The sequence below is a fragment of the Xyrauchen texanus genome, chromosome 19 (genome assembly GCF_025860055.1).
Source record: "Xyrauchen texanus isolate HMW12.3.18 chromosome 19, RBS_HiC_50CHRs, whole genome shotgun sequence".
Taxonomy (NCBI): domain Eukaryota; kingdom Metazoa; phylum Chordata; class Actinopteri; order Cypriniformes; family Catostomidae; genus Xyrauchen; species Xyrauchen texanus.
In genome coordinates, this window is record NC_068294.1 from 25,009,996 (window position 1) to 25,024,140 (window position 14,145).

At 36.4% G+C, this 14,145-nt stretch overlaps 1 protein-coding gene across 3 annotated transcripts in view; it reads right to left on the reverse strand.

Annotated features, from left to right (window-relative positions):
* Nucleotides 1–14,145, reverse strand: part of LOC127659694 (transcription factor COE1-A) — a 154,090-nt gene that overhangs the window by 13,140 nt on the left and 126,805 nt on the right. For all 3 annotated transcript variants that reach the window (XM_052149631.1, XM_052149630.1, XM_052149628.1), the window contains exons 12-13: nucleotides 3,241–3,306; nucleotides 206–383 (exon numbers count right to left, since the gene is read on the reverse strand). In XM_052149631.1, the coding sequence (XP_052005591.1) occupies nucleotides 206–383; nucleotides 3,241–3,306 (244 nt within the window). The remainder of the gene's footprint in view (nucleotides 1–205; nucleotides 384–3,240; nucleotides 3,307–14,145) is intronic.

The following is a 14,145-nucleotide window of genomic DNA, read 5'->3' on the forward strand; positions in this document are numbered from 1 at the left end:
TAAAACCACCTACCTCTGACTAGTTAGAGCAAGTTGCAAATCATGGTTCATGGCTGTTAGGGTTAGAGATGTAAAACTAAGGCTAATGGCCTTTTTTTTTTTTAGGGACTACCCCTTCAAACTTCCTGTTTTTACAGAAAAAATGTCAACATAGAAAATCAATCCATTTCATGGGAGCTTTTAGACTGATGTCATCTCTACTCACCCTGATTGGCTGCTTGTGTGGACTCTGACACATTGACTGCGAGCTGGCTATGGAATGAGTTGACTCCCATCATGCCAGCGTGGACAGAGTTGTTGGTCAGACCTGGTAACTGGTTGTGATTCCTTGGGACATTGTAGAGCGCCTCTGCGATATCTGCTGCTCTTTTCAGAATTATCTCCTATAAAGATCAACACAAAACAGGTTAAATAGAGCCAATGCATGATAAGAAGGAAATTAGTTAGGAATTTAGTGTCCAAATCATGCAAGGCATGAAATGAAGAAATATCATGAAGATAACATGGGAAATGAAAAATGAGCATTATTTAATGGTACATAGATGTATATGAACCGAGATATGAGTTTGTGTGTTCCTTTTGGATGATAATGATATATATATATACTTTATTGTCCCACTTGAACTTTATGGTGCTGTCTGCATCATTGTTCTTCAAATTGTTACATAAATAAGAGTTGTAAATAATAACACAATGTAAAACATCTATCACAATAAAAATTAATGATGATATTTTGGTATTATTATTACATGATGATTCATGGTTTTATTATTTACCCCAATAAAATACATGGTAAAACATATTCTAGTACACTAATAATAAATAACAGTATAACTAACATATTATAAAATGTTATCCAACATTAAATACCTAAAATAAAGCCCCACAACAAATCGATAAATCTCAGAAAATATATTCATATTACCTCTGCACCATATTATTTAGTATTTTAATTGAAGGTAAAAAACAAAACAAAAGAGTTATACCTACAGACTGGCAACATATATCGTCTATCAGAGGGTTTTATGTAGAGTGTGAGTTGCCAAATAAGCACAACCTATTAAAATATGATTATATAAATCTTATAATCAGTAAGCAAGTGCAACAATGTTCTGTTTACACTAAGAAAATAAAACCCATGAGGATTAGATAGTGTTTAGTCACTCCAATAAGAGCACAAAACCAGTTGGGTGTACTGCCCATTTTGGTGGAACTTGAATCTGATAATAATTCACCCTCATAAAGATGACAGGACCGTGTGGAGGTAGGGGTGGTGGGGGTGGGGGATAGGGGGCTCCTGAGAGGGAGCTCTTTTAGAGGGTTGATGACTGGAGTCATGCTCCATCCACTGCCCAGCCTAAATAATTCAGCACCACTGCACTCCTGCTCAGCTCTGCAATCGATGAGCATATGCCCTCACTCGCAGTTCATAACTGATCTCACATTGAAGATGCCCTTGTGGTTCTTCTAACCAATGAGACAGAGAGCTCTTGAGGAATTATGTTGGGGGATTTATGTTGAGGAAATATGTTACAGGATATTAGAGAATGACAAAATCCCCTTAAAGCTCTGAAATCTTCTTCTGTCTGTATAATTTGTACATATTATTGATACATTCTCACAGACAAGTTCTGACAATCCCAATCAATTTCTCCAAACACTACAAACTCCATATCTACAATGTCACATTAACTCATTAGTATGTTGCCCGTTACTATTGTCCAATGTCATGCTTTGTTTTGTCATTTTGTAAATTTGTACTGTGTTTGGACAGCAACATTTTCAGAATTACAGTAAATACTAAGTTATCTCAAATTGTAAGAAAAAAAAAAGGAGTTTACAAAATATGAGGTACATTTTTTACTATTCTTACTAGTTTAAATTAAGTTACAGTTACTCTCTAAACCCTAAAGTTGTCATTAATACAAACATTTAAGTGGTCCTGATTAAACAGTACTTGAAATGTCACATTTTGTAATCATAACTCAAATACTGTATACACATTCTTTAAACTTTGGCTTTGACTAACTCAAAATTATCAAGTACAAAATTGCAGCTGCGTGGAATACCCATAAAGCCCTTGTGCTTGAATAAATAATGTATGTTTGGTCAAAAAGGGGAAGTTTGTAGAAAATAATAATTTTTATTTAAAATGTATATAGTTTTAATTCTTATGACTGTTGATGTTGTTTTGTTGTAGCTGGTTGATAGTTGTGATTTGTGACTATGAGGGTGGTTAGTGTTACCTCTGGTTAACTTGGAGCCTGGTAAATTCAAGCCATTCTTCTTTACTCAATTGCACTTTACAAAATGCAGATTTATGTGCACTAAGAATTACTAGCGAGAATCCAGTCATAATTTCTCTTATACTGTATAAGACGTGCTATTATTCAATTTAACTAATTAAATATAATCAAAGATTACTTAAGTTTATTTTAATAAAAAAATAAGTTCAGTTTACTTGAGCCAAATAAGTACATTTACTTAAAGCATGTAAACCGACTGCCTTAAAAAAATACATTAGTTATTTGTATTGCACTAAATATTGTTTGCATTCAAATGCACGGTAAAATGTTTTGCAAGTTAACCTAAACATCTAATGATAACATCTAATTTACCTGATTGAAATGTCATATGATTTGACTAAATCAACTCGACAAATTATAAATAAGGTTCCATTCATTAACATTAGCTAATACTTTAGGTATCATGAACAAACAATTAACAATACAAAAAATGTAATTGTTAGTTCATAGTGCATTAACTAATGTTAACAAACACAGCATTTGATTTAAAAAAAATTATTAGTATAGGTTGAAATTAACATCAACTAAGATTAATAAATGCTGTAAAAGTATTGTTCATTGTAACTAATGCTTTGAACTAATGTTAACAAATGGAACCTTATTGTAATATGTTACTGGTTATAACAACATAAGCCATTTTTATGGGGTGAATCAAGTTGTAATAAATACTTGAGGTAACAATTGAAGGTTAATACTTAAAAAAAATACTTACAAATATTAAGTAAATAAATTAAAACGCTCTGAAATTAAGTTTGTCCCCTCAACTGATTGTGCTAAACTATGATCTGCTCTGATTTCTCTAAAGAAAACACTTGATTAGTATTTTCATTATTTATTTACACTGATCCTACATCAAAGTTTTCTTTTATCAATTCAGTGTGCACCAAGTGTCATTTTTTATGGTTTGAAGTCCAGTTTTTTATCTAAATCTCACCTGATTATTGTGTGGCATCCCATATAGAGCTTCCACCAGGTCTGCTGCCCTCTTCAAAATCACCTCCTATAAGAGAAAATAGGTAGCACTTTAGCTTTCCATCTTTTACAGTATGTCAATATCGCAAATGTTAACAAACTCCACTTTAGTGAACACCTTTAATTAAATTAACTAATCATGCATAATTTTTTATTTTTTTTAGTCTATTTAGTTACTTGGCAGTCGCAAAGGGACTTATAGTACAGTATATTTACTACAGGGACATTCCCCTTGGAATAATCTCCAGTTAAGTGCCTTGCCAAAGGACACAATAGCGGACCGCAGCAACTATTGCAGTTCATAGATCGCCTGTCAGGGTCTCAACATGTGACCTTTGGGTTGCTAGCCAAGAGCCTTAACCACAACTCCCTTACACTAGCATTTGTAGATATCTTACACAACACCTTTACAGCCACACAAGAGCCCCTGTAATTCTTCTAGTTCTTGCTATGAATAGTTCTACCACCTCTTCCATGTATAATGCATGAATACAAACACATTTAAAATAAATACACACATGTTTGTACATGCAAACGACTGTTCTGTAGGAGATGTGGAAAGCAATAACACTATTTTCCTTCCAGGTAATCGACTTTCACTTCCATAACAGAAAACCTATTTATTACGATCCCTTTCACACATTAAACATTTAGCACTGTTCTTTACTCTGTGTATTCATTTTCTTTCTTCTAACCCCTCTTCTCCTCTTTTTTCCTTTTTTTTAAACCCTGAAGCTCCAGCGGAACCCTTTTTAAAAGTTAATGTGGTGGTGCTGAGGAAATAAGCTCGCAGTGCGACAACCAGAAAATTGTTCTCACCCTCTGTGTGTAACCCTTGCTGTGAACAAGCCCCTGAGCATGTGTGCCTGCCTACCAGTCGACATATTGCCTTTCAATCAGCCCTCTACACCTCCCCTCGGCGGCCCCAGATGCAACACACAGACACGTACATGACGAGGGGGTCAGCAAAGCAATAAAGATTTTTAGTGCACTGTCCAAGGTGCTAAATTCACTCAATAATGGGAGCTCTGGCACTGCGTTAACCCCTCGTTAGGGGTGCTTTGTGGGGGAGGCGCCCGTCTCTGTTCGCCTGGACTCGGGCCGGGTGATTGAGAGAAGCGCAGGAGCCTGGGGAGGCCTAAAGTGGTGCTTTAGTATGGATGTGTGACTACTGCAGGCTCTCTTCTCCTTTACCCTCTCTCAGTGGTGGTGCTCCCTTGGATGAAGGAAGAACATAAGGGATGGGAAGCATTAGTCCATTACTGGGTCCCCTGCTGTACTGGCACTGTGTCATTTATCCAGTATAGCTCCTTGTGCACCTTATACTCTTTCACTTTTCTGTTTCTGTCTCTCTCTCTCTCTCTCGTTCTCACTCGCTCTTTCTCCATTGTTGCAAGTTACCATTCCTACGTATTGATCTGCTGTCATTACAATACTGGGGGGGTGTGGGGGGAGGGGGATAGATCTGTTGAGAGGGAAAATCCAATAAGGAAGGGGACAAAAGTTTGTCCAGATAAACAAATAAATGCTATTAGTAAGGGCCGTGTGTGGTGGCCCTGTGTCTGGAAGCAGAGCCCATTTCCTGGGCGAGTTGTATGGCTTCCAGTAAGGGCTGAGCAGGGAGCCAGGAGCGGTAAACAGGAAAGAAACTTGATCCGGGATCTGCATGTCTGTATAGCTGTCTATCAGTCAGAGACATCATAACCCATACTCTGTCCTCCCCCATCTTCCTTCTAGGGTTGGGAACCGAAAACCAGTTCTTATTCAGAACCGTTTAACAAACAAACAAATGAGACTGCATGAGTTTCATTGTAAATGTAAAAAAGATACTTTACAAAAAAATAATATAATAATAAAAAAAAATAAAAATAAATGAATACAATTGAATATACTACCAATTTTATTTTTGTTGTTTAAATTACTTTTATATGTAGTTGAGACCAATTATTGGATTGCATTTATGCTATCATTGTGCCACATTAAAAAAAAAAAAAAAAAACGGTGTAAACAACTTTTGCAAGAACTGCATTTAATTTATTTCAGATTTGTTTTTAATATCTGCTCTGATCAAATTTGAAATGATCTCATAAAAAAACAAAAAAACAAAAAAAAAAACTTTTGAGGGTAGTTAATGCTGTATTGCATTTCTTAGTGCATTTTTTTTTTCTTCTCAAGAATTATTAATGTAATTTTTAAGGAACCAGAATAATTTAGAGGAATCAGACTTGTTAAATTCGTAATGAATTCAGTATAGCTTAAACCAGGAGAGCAATGAGCTATGAAGACTCAATTCCTTTTTCAACCCAATCTGAGCATCCCTTTAGGTAAGACAGGTGTTTTTCAGCTTTGTTTTCCTCAGTGTGAAAGCTGATGGCATTCATAGTAATACATACAAAAGCGCACACAAATGTGAATGAGTGTGCCACCAAATAACCCTAGGCGTCGTGTTTCGAAGATATATAATATCAAATAGCCACAGAACAGCACAGCCAAGCACCGTTAGCCCAGCATCCACATTAATGTGCTTCGGATGTTGAATCTTTTCCTGTGTGTAAATTATGGTGGCTGGTAATATGATATACATTCATTAGGAAGGAGACTGCTGAAAAAATGAAATAAGGCCCAGGTCACATCTGGAATGTTAAGGCAATGGTGTCTGCACATTTACAAGGAAGCCAGGCCTGTAAAAACATGACAAATTTATTCCAGTGCTTGTTCATTTGCAATTTTATCATCTCCTAATGTTCTATTAGAGCAGTAATACCAGCAGGGTCACCGTTGCCGCTTATGCGGAAAAGCAGCAGAGTGATGATGTCATACTTCCTGCTCTGCTCCCATGACCCCATGGACTGCTGGTCTTGTGCAGGTTCTGATTGTATTAGCTCAACTAAGGTACCTCACACTGTGTGCTGTGTTGTCAAAAATGCATTTATGTATATTCACTTGTGAAAGTGCTTCTATTTTGCATTTTTCTAACTTAATAGATAACAGATTTTAAATTGTCAATTATATTATCAGCATAATAATATGAGTCAACAATTGAATTTTCAGAATTTCTAAGTAATTTGTACAGTATATCCCCCTTTTGCTTAAAATACAGCATGCACTCAAAGAGGCATGGACCACACAAGTTTTTGAAAAGACAGATGATTCATGTTATCCCAGCATGATTTGAGGATGCCATATATATATAAAATGAATTCCAGAGTTTTTGAATCATATTTTCCATGAAGACTTTTGAACAGCACTGTATATCCTCTGTCCATAGTGTGTCAGAACTGATTGCAAATGTCCCAACAAATACAGAAAACAGATGCTCATTTAACATTTAACACGTACATGCATTTCATATATATATATATATATATATATATATATATATATATATATATATATATATATATATATATAAAAATATTATAATGGAACAACACACAAATAGTGTGCACAGTATGCAAATACAATCCAAATGGGCTGTACATATAATCTGTGCAAGCTAGCCACAATGATTCATATGCCTCTATCAGTTTGCAATAAATGTAAATGGTTGGATCAAACAAGTGACCACACTGGTGTGTAATGTCATGCTGTTTATACCCACCAAGGCTGCAATCCATTATGGGCTATCATATTGTGAGCCATTTTATATCTGACAATATCCTGACAATAATCGAATCTACAGTTTCAAAAACACAGTTTGTTGCCATTGTAAGAGGTAAACTACTATGACTCTGAGGCAATACAAATTTTGACTGTTCCCAGAACAATGTAAAATTTAGCTGAAGAAGTGTCAATACCATATGCATATAAAAGTATGACACCTGTATAATAGAATTAGGGTAACACTAAATTAAGGTTCCATTTTTTTTATTAGTTAACAACATTAGGTAACATTAATAAACAATAATCAATACTTAGGAAAATATTAATATTAGTTAATGTTCATTTCAACTTATGATGTAAGACAATACGTATTTTTATTTTATTTGATTAAAATATGGGATGTTTCAAAAAGGGTAGGCATTATAAGCAAGAGCTTCAGCCTACACCTGTTTCAGACTGAAGGAAAAATGCTGTTGTTTGTCAGCTCAACTGTGTTGAAACTAAGTTGTCTGTCTGAAATAAATTACTACTACTACTACTATTACTACTACTACTACTAACATACAGCAATCCCTTTAATCAAACAAGGTATTAGTTAACTTTAGTTGAAATAACATGAAATAACAATGAACAATATATTTGTACAGCATTTATTCATCTTTGTTAATGTTAGTTACTAAAAATACTATTGTTAATTGTTAGTCATTATACCTTATGCATTGAATAATGTTAACAAATCTTATTGTAAAGTGTTAGAAGAATTAATCATTAGACAGTGTAATGGCACTTTTCCACTGCACGTTATGGTTCAACTCGACTCTACTTGCTTTACTTTTCTGATCTTGCTTTTCCACTGCTGTTTAGTGCTGCGTCAACGTGGGTGGGATTATAGGCTGATTGTCATAGTTGCACCACCTCTACTGCCGTGACATGTGGCTATTAGCTACTAGCTCATTGTGCTGCATAAAGCAGTTGTTGCATGGTGATTTTACACAAGTGTAACAGTTAAATTGGCCTGGTTGTTTTAGAAGCAAGCATTCCAGTAGCTGGTCAACTAAATAAAGTGAAGCTTTCAAGCAGAGTATAGAGTTAACGTACCATCCATAGCATCCATTTGGTCGAACAACTTCCACTTTCTTCTGTTTGAACCCCTCCGGCTGTTGTGGTCCTTGATGGTTTTGTAGTCACTTTTAAGTAAAAATTTTTTTACTTTTCCCTACACTGTTGGTAGTTCCGGTAGTAGCCATGTGCAGCCAACAGCTGAGACACTTCCTGAAAGACATTTTCGTTTTATTTGTCGCTAATGAGAGGAACGTCTGCACCTCGTTTATTGACCATGGCGTGGTTTTGCGCACAGCCATTTCCTTTTACAATTCGAAAGTCATGTGAACAAATGATACTGCTATCGCTGTTGCTAACTTTAAAACTAGCCGGTTTATGTCCCGTGTCACAAATCCAAATCCAATGATGCTGGTGGTGACAATTCTCTCTGACCAATCAGTGATCTGCAGGATTGACGTCACATTTAGTATCGGTTCAGCGCGCTTGGAATCTTGACCAAGGTGGTACTAATAAAAGTACCAGATACCGGGTACTATTTGGAATGGAAAAGCCCCAAAAAGTGAGCAGAGTCGAGTCAAGCTGTACCATGCAGTGGAAAAGCCCCATAAGAGCACAGTCAAGGGGTTTGGATTGTGGTGGTATGTAAGACATTATGACATCATATCTACAATTAATCCTTTTGAAATTAAGAAACTATAGAAGGTTCAGTCAAAGTTTATCAAATAGAAGGCTTTTTAATCACCTTTACGTGAGGTTCACAGTGCATTTTAGGCAAGAGTGCATCTAACCATCATATTGGACATACACGTGTGAAGTAGAGCAGAATGTCCATTCCATGTGTATGAGCACAGCTGATGCTCAGTTCTTTGAATTTCACAGATTTGAGTTTGCTCGCTCTATCAAATTTATTGCTTAACTCGATGGCTTATCTTCCATGCTTATCTAATGAAAAATCAAATATCCTTTGTCTCCCTCCACCAACTTTTCCCTCCTCCCCCATGTCTTCCATCCATCAATATCTGCCCATCATAAGTATCAGTCACTGTGCTCTTTAACTAATGTGGCTTCATTGCATAATTCATATTCTCTCCAGCCCTCAAAGGTTACTCTCTGAAAGTCAATAATAACCTGTCTATGCACATCTGCACAGTAAGACAGCAGCCACCAAAACTTTGCAAAGAAAAAAGGACTGCATTAATTCCTACTCGATGTTGAAGTTTAGTAGAGTTGTCTAGATAACACTTGTGCTGGTTCAGTTTAAGAAAAAGAACACTATTCAGATATATTAAAGTAGGCATATGGATTCTCCAGCAATGCATAAAGAGCACACTGCTCGGTTACCCAGAAGCAGGAGCTTTTTCCTGGAAGCACAGATTGATTTGTAGGCCCTGTTGAGGAAGCCAAGGGGGATCAGGTGGATGTGAAGTGACAGGGAAAATGTGGGAAACAAACGCTGACAGAGGAGATGGAGAGAGACCAAACAAGGCCGCAGTCTGGATGTGCTGAACACGGGCCAGGTGCATTGTTGGATGCCATTTTCTCTGCATCCGGAGCTCACTGAACAATTAGGAACTATTGCCTCAAATAATTCTCTTAGACAGAATATAAAATTGCCTTTCTTCATATTTTTGGCCACTCAAAAAAAAAAATACAAAATAATTCCACACTCAGGTCACGCAAGCAATGTTGGTTTGACGTCAAATATCAAATTATCACCTTTGAACCAGCACATATACAAAAAGCTTGTAATTTTCAGAGACATGGCCTGGTAGGCAGTGCATGTGTTTTGAGATTTTTCAAAATGGCACTTATGTGCAGGCAAACCAAGTTTGAATCCAGTTTGTGTTTTATTGTTGCTTCTGTCCTATTGTTTGAAGGCGGTTGTCAGACAACATTAGGGTTGTCACAATACCAAAATGTCAGTAGTCAGAACCAATACCACTGAAATTTCTCGATTCTTAAAGTGCAATAAACATAAAATGACAAAATCAATAATTGGTACCACCCTATAACAGCACCAATTCTCCTCAGCACAGTCTTTCTTGGTTACTGGCAGATAGGTTGTTCCAAGCATCTTGGAGAATTGCCATATTCTATATATTTAGGTTTCTCAATAGCTTCTGTTTCTTCATGTAATCCAAGACTAACTCAATAACGTTGACGTCTGGGCTCTGTGGGGTCCAAATTACCTGTTTTTAGGACTCTTTGTTCTACTTCTATTCTGTTTACAAATGTAATGTTGGAATGTTTGAAAATCTAAAATTGATATTTTCAATTTAAACATTAAAGCAGAGGATATAAAATAACCTCTGCTCAGCTCTTATTATGTGAAACATCTAATGTGCCTAAAACTTGTGCTCAGTACTGTATATAAACAATGGCAGTAACCAAAAATGATAGAAATTAGCTATTCGATGTGAACCATAATTAATTTATAATTAAAGTCAGCAAATAGGGGGATTACCAGATAAGGAAATCATGTTTGGCTGGTCATGTGATCTCAACATGACATCCCCCATGAGGCGACCTTCTTCATGTAAAATAAATCAGCTTTTTGGCCACTGATACGTTTTCATCATCTGTGTGTGTACATCTTTTTGAATTAAAAAAATAATAATAATATTTCATTTCTTAAGACAAGAGGAAAAACTTTAATGAGACAAAAAATCCTGAGTGCAAAGATGTTCTAGATGTAATTTCTAAAAAAAAAAAAAAAAAAAAAAAAGACTGAATAATATCTTGTTGAACCACTGCTGAGTAATAAATTTGCTGGATAACATAGTCGTATGCTTGTTCAAGGACTGAGAGAATCAAGTTAACCTGCCGTGTTCCACACTTGGCCCTCACCTGTGATTGAGTCCAGCAGTTTAGAGGAGTGCCGTCAACAAACTGTTATTGCCTCAATAAAGGGCAAAATCAATAGTGCTGAAATGAGTGGCCGGGCACAGAAGCCGACGCTGTTAATATCTCGCTGAGAGCATTAGAACGAGAGGAGGAGGGACAGGAAAGGGAGGGGAAGAAAGAAAGCAGAGAGAGAGAGAGAGAGAGAGAGAGAGAGAGAGAGAGAGAGAGAGAGAGAGAGAGAGAGACTAAAACCTCAGCTATCAGTGGAAAATCAGGGTGAAATCCTTCTGCAAACATCAGCCTTGTCTCGACAATCAACCGGACATGTAGAGGTTCACCGAGAAATGATTTCAAATTGACTCTTCTTTCTTTCCTCTCATCTTTTTGTAATGCTAACATTGCTGCCTCTTCCCCCTTTTGGTGACTCAATTATTGTTGGGTGAGCAGTAATAAAGTGAGGGCTGTGGTGCCTTCGATCGGCTGACCTGTGTGAAGGCAGCTCTGGACAGCTGACTTCACCATGATGGATCACCCCACTCTCTCTCACTCTCATGCTCTCCTTTCCTGCTTCTGTTCCTTTTGCTTTCTCTCTCTGCCAACCTGTCATGGACTAAAGATGTACATGTGGCCGTGTTGACGAATTGTTTTTAATGTGATCTGATTAATGTGTTTAATGTGAATATGAACATAAACAAATTGGGCATCCAACGAATGCCTTTGAGTTGGCTCTATTCTTCACAAGTGCACACCATTGGCTATTCTTGCAACATAGACATGTGCAGTGGGGTTCAAAAGTCCAGGGTGAACAATTGGGATTCAAAATCCAAAATTCTAAAAAGTGAAATTACTAATTCTGTGTCGCTAATCAAATCCAAGAAAATGTGTGACATTGGCCATCTAAAGTGATTTTAGTCTATTCGGTTGGAAAACATTTATGCATATAAATGATGTGATCCAAGGAGCTTTTGAACAGCGGTGAAACATTTTCTCATGATTTTTTTTTAATTCATACAAGGACATTCACACTGTTGTGAGTGAAAAGTTAAGAGAGAGATCATTTACGGACATGTCCGTCATGTATGTGTTTTGCCTTTTGTTTAAGTTTATCATTAAAATATTATTTACATTGCCAAGCCGGTTCTCGCCTCCTCCTTTCCATTGAACTGCGTTGTATATACCTACTTGAGGAACTTTACCGTGGGAGCTTAATCGAGTAACTACATCGTGTTTCTACAGATTAATAAACAGCTAGAAACGCTTTGACAGATGAAACCTAAATCCAATAAATACACGATTACATGCATTGTCAATGTTTTTATGTGGTTCTGGTATTTTTTACAAGAAATGCTAAACCTTTAACCTCATTCAGAAAGCTACAAATAATATATTTTCTGCCATCCTATGATCAGAAACCACATATGATCAGAAAAGGATACCCTTGAGCAACAAAATCAACTTGTGTAAATTGTCATGTGAACGTCAGCTTTATGGTAAGCTAAAATGCTATTTCTTGCCTTTCCATGCATCTGTTACCAGGCACGATTATATTTTATAATGAATTCTATGAAGAAAATTCAAGTTAGAGCATAACTTTCTTTAGTAAAACCTTTGATGCTAGGGCAAAGATGTACTGCAAAAACTTTGAGAATTTAAATATTGTTTTCTTCACTTGAGTAGCAAATCTGTATAAGATATTTTAGATTTTTTTTAGAGCATTAATTTTTACAGTAAAGTGTATTTTCATGCTTTCTTTACTTGTTTTTTGTCAAAGCAAGTGAAAAAAATCTGCCAGTGCTGAAGAAGCAATCCAACGAATTTAAATTATGTAAATTATGTTACTGCCTTGAGCAAACTAACGGAATACATTAAAAATGACATTTTACAGCATGCATTCTGTAATCTGTAGCGGAGTACTTTTTAAAAGCTACCTATCCAACTTCAAATTCAAATTAATTTTTCATTTAAAATGTTCAATTAAATTGTTATGCTGATTATATAATTTGTAACAAATTAAAATTCTAATTAAGCAATTAACAAAATGCATAAATAAATGCAAAATAGAAGCATTTTCAGTGGTGTACTTTTAAACCTACTGTAATATAACCAAACCTAGATCAATTGTAACTGTTTCCTCAGACACTTCCCCTATACCTGACCCTGAAGCTATCTCATACAGCAAAACAGCCTGGAATTTTTTTCTAATCATTTTATTCAGAACCTCTATCAGTGTGTGGTTGCTTATAACTGGTGGGCCATTCCACCCTATTCATTAAAAGGGAAGAAATCAGTTACAAATATGGGCGGCTGTTAGGCATGCTCTCTTGGGAGTGGGGCCACGAGTGTATTCTAATCTACCTTCCTTATGATGAAAACAGTGGGAAAGATGTGACAAGTGACCCTGACCATGACTCACCTAATGTATTCAGATTCATCATGAGTACAGAGAAATGGACCCAACTCAAGACAGGGTTAAGGCCACAGAGAACGTATGTGAGCAATTAAATTTACCAGATTGTTTGAACATTGCATGACAGACAAAATAAATAAATATCAAGGGACTCATTTAGAGCTGAAGTGAGTAATTTCTGTTCCACTAGTGTCACCTAACAGTATTGTAAAATTGGTCGATCAAACAGATACTAGTCCCACCCAAAAACACCCCATTGATTGAGCCACAGTCGCTGCTGATTCAGAGTGGTTGAGATGTTCACACAATAAGAGCAATCTTTTGATAGCACTACAGAACCACAGTGCTTATACTTTTCAGGGAAGTTAACCTGCTAAAAGCTAACAAAATTTGTCTCTGCATATTATTCTGGGATAAGTATTTTAACATCAAAATAATTATACACTTTACCTTTAACTTATTTTCTTTCTGCAGAGAAACTAAGAAGCTATTTTCTCTGATGGACAAGCAAGTGACAATGAACTATTTTAAAAGCTCAGCAATTAATGTTTTCAATTACAGACTTGAAATCTGATCTCATAATAATGGGATATTTATGTATCTTTATCAGTGACATTAATAAGCTAGTAATGTAATAGTCCCCAACAGTGTTTGGGGAGCAGATGTGCCAGCTGGTGATTTTTAAAGGGCCCTTTAGGAACTAGGTCAACACAGTGCTCCAGTACAGTGTATGTGTGATTGGGTTCAGACTGTGGGACTGCAGAGGAAGGTATTTAGACAATGTCTGTGTGGTTCATTAGGGACTGAGATCAAACACTGCTGTCCTCTTTAGCCCTACTGACAGGAGACCATGGATCTATCCTCTCCCCACCAGCTGTGGATTGGATACAAGATGGATATGAGGGGAATTGTAAAAGACGAGTGAGGGAGAGAGTGAGGGAAGAGAATGAA